We start from the raw sequence: 8701 nt of genomic DNA, 5'->3' as shown, positions 1-8701 counted from the left end.
TGAGAGGAATAAGACAGAATTCACCTCAAGAAGCTTTGGATTACCTCAGGAAAAAAACAATGCAGCGGCTTGATCCAGCAGTGATCATAAATGCCACTGCGTTTGTAGCCGGTGCCATAGCCAGACTGATAAACAAACACTGACCGGAAGTTAACTTCGGGCCAGGCGCGTGCGCCCGATGAAACCGTCTATATAAAGCTTGAAGCATCAGAATCGGCATCGGTATCGACCGATCACCACGACAAGAAATCGGTACTCAGTATCGGCTGCAAAAATCCTGATCGGAGCATCCCTAAAATATAACCTCATTTGTGTTTCGAAAATGAACGAAAGTCTTATTGGTTTGGAATTACATGAGGGTGAGTAAATGATGACAGAATTGTCATTTTTGAGTGAACTAACCATTTAAGGTTAGTGTGCTCTAAAATACAAAACGACAAATTTCAAATTTAGAAGATTGCATTTAAAATTTACAGTCTAGCTCTACCGCCAATATGGATAAACAATTTTGATGACATCAATCAGCCTTTTAGCTTTTCATCAGATTTTCTTTCCAACCAAATGCTCTTTAGAACAAGGGTTTTCAATCAATTATTTGACACAGACTCCCAAATATGATCATCCTCATGTGACCCCCATCCTAAAATTCAAAAGGCCAGCTTTTCTTGTTGTCTCCTCAGTTGTTAACAGCAGATGCCATCACTAATTGTCAATCATCATCTGTAGAGTGAAATTACTTGATTAATTAACTACAACATTGCCTCAGCTTTACTTTTACTCTCTGCAGAATGGATCCATATGTACACTGCAGAGAGTACATTTAACTTTTATGATTTTGTTGTTATCATAACTGCAGTAAATCAGCTGATGATAATCCGATGATAGAGAAAGATGTTATAACTGGACTTTTATTCAGATGCATGGTGTAGTAAAGCACATTTTCAGCATTTTTTAGGTGTCTGTATTTGTGTAGTGCTGCATAAACTTAAAGGGGTGGTTGACTGGTTTTTTTCTAGGCTTGATTGTGTTTATGGGGTGCAGACTAACATGTGTTAATGCTTCGTTTAAAAAAATGTTTTCACATAATTTACCTTTATTCCACACCGCTCTGTCCCTTCTCTGAGAAATGGGCTGATCTTTTCCTGCTTTTATGAAGCCCCGCCCTCAGAAATAGGCGATGGGCTCTGATTGGTTAGCTAGCCCAGTGTGTTGTGATTGGCTAAACCGCCTCTAGTGCGCGTTAACAACTGAGGAGACAACAAGAAAAGCTGGCCTTTTGAATTTTAGCATGGGGGTCACATGAGGATGATCATATTTGGGATCTAAGCGTCCCGCCCCTCACCTCAGCGACATGTGCTCCGGTTGTATTGTAAACAATGGCGTCGTTAATATTGCTTATCAGTTTGAGTGTCTCGTTCCCTTCGGGGAACCATGGTTACATACGTAACCTGGAGACGTTTTCTCTTCCTCTTCTCTAAAGCAGTGCAGCATGGCCTCGCCCCCTTTGCTGTCTTTTCCCGAGGGCGGGGTTTATCTGTGTTTGTGATGTCACGAACCCGGGAAGTTGTTTGTTGTAGTCCCTACCAGCCGTTTTTGTAGGCATTAAACTGCCAGAATTTTAAAAGACGATATCTCCGTTTGCATTGAACTTTCAGCTTCGTAACTTTGCAGATATTGTTTATGTTCAAACAGCAACATTACACACTAACTAACGTTAAAAAAGTGAAATCGCAATGAACCACACCTTTGAAGTGATCAGCTTATATTTAGATGTTATATGTATGTTTATACTCTTGGGCTGTTGAATGCTTGAATCTGGTTGGTTGACAAACTTTTTTTGACGCAATTTTGAAAAACATCAGATTGCAGAACTTTTTTTGTGTGTGTTGTTGACCTGCATTCCTTCACCAAGCTATTTTCAAAAAATGATGATACGGAATCAGTTTTGGCAAAAAGAGGTGGCGACATGTCTCACCCGCAAATGAGTTCTATGCCCTCTTTCCATGTTTGTTTCTGTTATTGCTATTGTCCGTGTTTCATTTCCTGAGGGCATGGGGCATATGTTCTCCACTGAGGAATTAGAGACAGGGCCCAAGGCTCAGAACAAGAACAGGCCACACTTTATTCCTAGAGCATTTAACACACATTTGTGCTCAGTGTATCATGAACTGAGCTGACACACTAACCCAGTTAATTATTTAACAGTCAATTAAAGTGATCTGAATTGGATATAAAAATAACTATATCCTGATACAATGTGACTGTGTCATTGAGCAGTAATAAGGGCACTTTTATGTCCCAGAGCTGATCTGTATTTGACCGAGTTTATATGAATTCAAACTAGCAAATTTTAACTTGTTTCATTTTGTCATATAATTGCCACATACTGCAGGCAAGGAAGTAGTCGAGGATCTAATCACAGCATTATATTTATTAAATGAAAAGGATAAAGGCACCAGAGGGAAGCAAAACATAGCAGTTTAACAAAGCACATTAAAAGAAGGACTGACAAAGAAGTCAGTAAAAAAAAAAAAAGGAACTACATCCTCCTGAGACCGAAAAAAAAGTGTGCGATTTCCTGCCTATTTTGGGTTACAAAACACTCCACAATTTAGACTTTTTAAATGTTATTTTCACAGTGGAGAAACAAAACAGGACGTAGGCAATAATCATGAGAGGCCAAGGGAACAGATTAACAGGTATAATACACAGAAAGAGAGAGAATGCAAGCTAAAATCCATGAGTAATTTCGAAATAAAAATCCATGAAAACATAAAACAGATACCATGTGACAGTAATGGTAACATTAAAACTTTGTTATCTTAAAATCCTTTTGCCATGTTTCATAATTTTAAAGACTTTTCAAAATGTATGTAGGCAAAGTGACCCTATTAAGCCCACCCAAATCCTTGATTTTTTTTTTCTCACATATGCTGCATTTACACTGAGCTTTAGTTCTGGAAAATTGACATATTGTGATTGGCAGAGAGTCTTTTGTGTAAATGCAAGCAGGTTCTGTAATGCCAGAAAATTTGTTCCTGCAGTATCTAGTGCAGTGGTTCTGCACATTTTGTAATTTTTGTGTCCACATGGATGGTCTATGTACAACAGCACGAGGTAAATGCTGAGACAGAATGAGCTCACTAGGTGGAACTGCGCATGTGTCGAACTCGTACATTGGCGCTCATTTAGCGGTTGAGTATACTTTGAAAGCTGTGCGGACACGGCTGTGCACGAGAGGGAGTGGAACACGAAAAAAGAAGTATAACTGGCCTTTATCTGACACACTCAGTTCAGTTCATGGAGCTCTCTGCTAATAAGTCGATGATCTGAAACAAGTGCGCTAAATAAGGACGACTTACAAAATGTGCAGAGCAGTGGGTCCACAGGACTGGAGTTAAGAACCACTGAGCTTATACAGAGGCAAGAGGAAAAGAAAAAATACCATCTAAACTTTTCTAAAGACAGTAAGTCCCCCTCAGACATACATTCATATGAACTCCTGCCCCTAATTGAATCGCGATTTGTTTAGCATCTCAACCGATTTGAATCGACACATATTTAAATCGATTTTCGACCGGCTCGCGGTTAATCGTTACATTCCTAGCGCTAAATAAGGACGACTTACAAAATGTGCAGAGCAGTGGGTCCTCAGGACTGGAGTTAAGAACCACTGAGCTTATACTGAACACATACAGTATGTGCTGAAATGATACATTTACTGTACTTTATAAGACCAATCTGGACTTATACTCATATTTGCAATCAAAGTAGTTCATTTTTTCAGTTTACGCCAAACATAACATTGTGAATGTTATGCAATATGCTGTTCACCTATCTATATTCCAGAACAACATTTTTGCTCTGGAAATGCATTATTTTGTTCATTCAGTTCATCTTTCTCCTCATTCTTCCCCCTGTCAAATAGTCGCACCATTAAGGTCATTATTACATCTTTCCAAAATATTATATCAAATAAATATTAAACAAATATGCAGTGTATTGTCAGAACAGACCTGAGATCTATTTTTTCCAACCCTCCTGTTGAGAACGCCCTCTGTAGATTGTATGATTGTATCATTGTATGATTTTGGTTTTGTGTTCTATTTTAAGGTTTAGAACACTTAGAACATTCTTCAAAATATCTCTTTTTGTGTTTCACAGAAAAAGTCATAAGTTTGCAAAGGGTGAATAATTGATGACAAGTGTTTTTTGGATTAAATGTACTTTTAAAATCATATATTTGGGTAATTCATTTTTAATAATTCAGGGTTTTAGGTTAATTTTTGGTTTGCTTTATAGTTTGGTTTGTGCATTATCCAGCACTGGAGTCTCTTGGCTCTTTGTTGCTGAATTGAAGGTTCTTGTCTCACTGTCTGTGTGTCAGGTATTATCTTTCATTCATCTCACTGGCTGTCTTTGTTCCTTTCAGTCTGTCTGTCCCTTTGTTTCTCAGTCTGAATTGTGAAGTAACCCCCACATCTATCTTTTCTACTCCCTATCCTTTATGAAACATCCTTTAAATAACACAGCTTTTCATTCACATGCTGATATGTGTTTACTTACTGCCTTTAAAGCTTATTACAGCGAGAAGGACAGTCAAATGACAGCATTGCAGTCTACTTTGTATGATGAAAAAAAAAGTAAATAATAAACAGAGCAGGATTTGCCTTTTTGAAAAATAAATAAATAGTGCTTAGATATTTCAGTTTTGTTAGTCAGTGGAGATAAATCTAACAGTCTCCTGTAGCATTGCTTGAGGTGCCCACTTTTAGGTTAAAAATAAGGTAAATATAAGATACATTGGGCTTTAAAGTCCAAAGTATAGTTGACATAAATTCACAAAATTCACAAAGCGAAGAATATTAAAACAGCTCATTGTATTTCCTGCTAGAAAATGTCACATGCAAAACAACCATTTTGTTCTCTTCTAAAATGTTTAATTTTTAACTCTGATATGCATTTGTATGTAAAATATATTTATGAATATTCCAAAACTCTCTGACGGTGCATTAACTATATAGGATAGGTTGTTGTTGTCATATTTCTAAAAAAAATTAAAAATAATAATCTAACAAAAAAAGTATTATGGAAATAGATGGAATACACATCTTGTTTATTACATGGCTCTCTGAAATGCTTGATTCTGATTGGTCAGTCGAGGTATGTTATTCCCCAGTAATGACCGTCATTAGTAGAACACTAAAAAAACAGATGGCTCATCCGGGTATCTGAGGGTTCATGTCTCTCATATCACACAGAGGACTCACTCTCTCTCGTTTCCTTCAGATGCAGCTGATGCCATCTTGTGTCTCGCTTATCGACTGTTTTGAAAATGAAATCTGAGGACTTCAGTATTAGCAATACTATAATATTTTTGTAGTGTTCGTGTTGTTGCCAGGATGATTGCTTTGTACATTTTAACAGATTAAACAGTTGAACTCAATAATTGTCCACATAATAAATGTCCACATAATTATTTATTTGGTGAAAAGTCATGTAATAAGTGGTTTGACTGTACATTATCACTTAAAATGTTCGTCTTGTTTGAACTTGTGCGTTCATCTTGATTCATAGACAAACTGTTTTTAGTGTAAACTTTGAGTTTTGAGCTAATAAAATAATTCTACTCGAATATTTTGTGTCCATTTATTTATAGTATTGCATAGTAGCCATGTAATTGTCAGGATTTTGGACCTGCGTTCATCTTGATTCATAGACAAACTGTTTTTAGTGTAAACTTTGAGTTTTGAGCTAATAAAATAATTCTACTCAAATATTTTGTGTCCATTTATTAGTATTGCATAGTAGCCATGTAATTGTCAGGATTTTGGACCTGTTTTGTTTGTTTTTCCTCCCTCACATGCTCCATGTTCTACCTGTGTCCTAGTTTTCCCCCATGTTTGATTATGCCCTTATTTGGTCTTTCCTGTTCCTGTTCCCATTATGTTCGTTTGTTTCCAGCTGTGTCCCATTTATTCCCTCGTTTGGTTCATAGTATTTATGCCCTGTGTTTTCCTTTGTCCAGCATCTTTGTCCAGCAACGTGTGTTCCTACCTGCCCTGTGTTCCCCTGGTTGTGGTTTGATTATTAAAGACTGTTTATTGTATTCTCCTACGTTCTCCTCGTTCCTCGCTCCAATGCAGTAGCAGCATCGTGGCAGAACACTAGACATAAGAACAGTAAGCAGCGCCCCTTCTCCCTGTGTTTTTGTTTCTGTTTTGAAAGTTTTCTGTTTTACGTTTCCCCCCTGCCAAACCGCCGCGAGATACGCCGCCCTAGCTCGCAGGGATCTTCCCTTTGTGGAGTACGCCAGGGAATTCTGCGGGCTCGCAGCGATGACGCCGTTGGATGATGCCACGCTGAATTCGCTGTTCTGGATCGGGGCCAACTACCATCGCCCCGTGGACCTCCCAGACGCCACTGGACTGAGCTGGAGGGAAGGTATCCTCTGGTGTCTGGAGAGTGTCTGGCCACGATTCAGAACCAGCCCGCCGTCAAGCCCGCCAGCCTCTCCAATGCCAAGCCCGCCGGCCGCTCTTACGTCAAGCCCGCTGGCCAATTCCCTCCCAAGCCCTCAGCTGACAGCAGCCCGCTCCTTAACCCCAAATCAGAGGAGGAATATGCAGAGAAAAGGACTGTTAGCTCCAGCCCCTGAGTCCGCTCCAGTGTCGGCTTCAGCCCCTGAGTCCTCTCCAGTGTCGGCTCCAGCCCCTGAGTCTGCTCCAGATCCCATGTCCAGCCCAAAGAGGGCTCCAGTCCCCGAGTCTAACCCAGGGAGAACCGCTTTTCCTACGTCAGGGCCCATGGAGGGCCTCAGAACCCGAAATTTCCCCCAAGGATTTTTTTTGGGGGGGCTATAGGGCTCTGGCCGTAGAGGCCGGGCCGAGTGCCGAGGCCAAGGCCACAAAGGCCGCTCTGCCATGGCCCCCTGAGTTCCCTGCTCCGCCATGGCTCCCTAGTCTGCCTGATCCGCCATGGGTCCTGGAACGGATACCGCTCTGGAGGCTGTCCGTCCCGTGTAAGCCTGTCCCTAGAGGCCTCCAGAGCGCCCGCCCCCCGGAAGGGGGGAGTAATGTCAGGATTTTGGACCTGTTTTGTGTTTGTTTTTCCTCCCTCATGTGCTCCATGTTCTCCCTGTTTCCTAGTTTTCCCCCCATGTTTGATTATGCTCTTATTTGGTCTTTCCTGTTCCTGTTCCCATTATGTTCATTTGTTTCCAGCTGTGTCCCATTTATTCCCTCGTTTGGTTCATAGTATTTATGCCCTGTGTTTTCCTTTGTCCAGCATCTAGTGTTATACGTCTATGTACTACATGTGTTCCTGCCTGCCCTGTGTTCCCCTGGTTGTGGTTTGATTATTAAAGACTGTTTATTGTATTCTCCTACGTTCTCCTCGTTCCTCGCTCCACCGCAGTAGCAGCATCGTGACAGTAATAAGCAGGATAATGTATATTAAAACTTATCATAGAAGAAACCACTTTAGGGTGATACAAGACCCCTTTGTTTTATGATAAAAACTTGCTGGATGGCTTACATTTTCTAAACCAATTATTATTATTAGCCTTAATATGTAACTAATTTAATTCAGTTCAATAAAATAGATTGTTAAAAAGTTCCGATATTTTTTCTACAGTATTGAAAATGGTACCAAGGACCATTTGTCATTTTGTTTCATGAAGAGCTCATATTAAAGAGCAGATTTTATGTTAAGTCATATCTATATGTCTTTTAAAGAATTCACCAGAGAGGAAAACTTTAGCATGTGATCCATATCTTTTATTCCTGTCATAATGAAATAAAAAATGTGCTGTAAAAGTGCTTGAAAGGTCCTCGAAATTTATCACTGACAAAGAGTGGGAACATTGATTTCATTATTTTCAACCCTCATGTACACCATGAGTAGTCAATAAAACTTGACAATATGATTTTTAATCATTTCTTGTTTTCATCATTTGATGTGCAGAGTGTGCGTAAATACAATGAGAATTCACTGATTTTTGGTCATACACAACGTGACTTTCATTATGTAGTGAATGATGAATGCTATGATTGTAGTGAATGGTGATATGCTATGATGCTATACTTGCACAACTCATCTTTTTACTAACTCTTTTGTGTGCAGAACAAAGAGAAAGAGCGGAAGGCACGGGAGAAAGAGACAAAGGAGCGTGAGTCGCGTTACAGCAATGGTCACCTGTTTACCTCCCTCAGTGTTTCTGCCACCACACTCTGCTCTGCATGCAACAAGAGCATCACTGCAAAAGAAGCCCTCAGCTGCCCAAGTGAGTAACATGCATTATAGTTACACTAAAACATGATGTTTGATAAGCCTACTTCAAACTCCATTATACTATTGAACACAACCCCTTGGGAGGAGGAAAAACTGGTAGATTATCCTGAATCAGCTAAGGGTAGTTCAGAGGATGTTGCAAGATAAGAAAGTGGAGCTACAAGCTAAAGAGCACAAAAAAGTTTAAAGGGGTCATATGATGCGATTTCAAGTTTTCCTTTCTCTTTGGAGTGTTACAAGCTGATTGTGCATAGATAAGATCCCTGAAGTTGCAAAGACTAAAGTCTCAAAACCAAAGAGATATTCTTTATCAAAGTTAAGACTCTGCCACACCCCCCTAAAACGGCTCGTTCTAACACGCCTCCACATATCTACCTCACTATGTGGAAATATTTGCATAATGCCGCCC

At 39.8% G+C, this 8701-nt stretch overlaps 1 protein-coding gene across 2 annotated transcripts in view; it reads left to right on the top strand.

Moving 5' to 3' along the window:
- arhgef2b (rho/rac guanine nucleotide exchange factor (GEF) 2b) overlaps window positions 1-8701 on the top strand; it is a 48966-nt gene that overhangs the window by 4140 nt on the left and 36125 nt on the right. For both annotated transcript variants that reach the window (XM_016524796.1, XM_016524795.1), the window contains exon 2: window positions 8125-8284. In XM_016524796.1, the coding sequence (XP_016380282.1) occupies window positions 8125-8284 (160 nt within the window). The remainder of the gene's footprint in view (window positions 1-8124; window positions 8285-8701) is intronic.

The sequence above is a fragment of the Sinocyclocheilus rhinocerous genome, unplaced genomic scaffold (assembly GCF_001515625.1).
Source record: "Sinocyclocheilus rhinocerous isolate Xijiao unplaced genomic scaffold, SAMN03320098_v1.1 scaffold1535, whole genome shotgun sequence".
Lineage (NCBI taxonomy): Eukaryota > Metazoa > Chordata > Actinopteri > Cypriniformes > Cyprinidae > Sinocyclocheilus > Sinocyclocheilus rhinocerous.
Note: the sequence above shows the minus strand (reverse complement) of the source record. Positions and strands in the feature narration are given on the sequence as shown.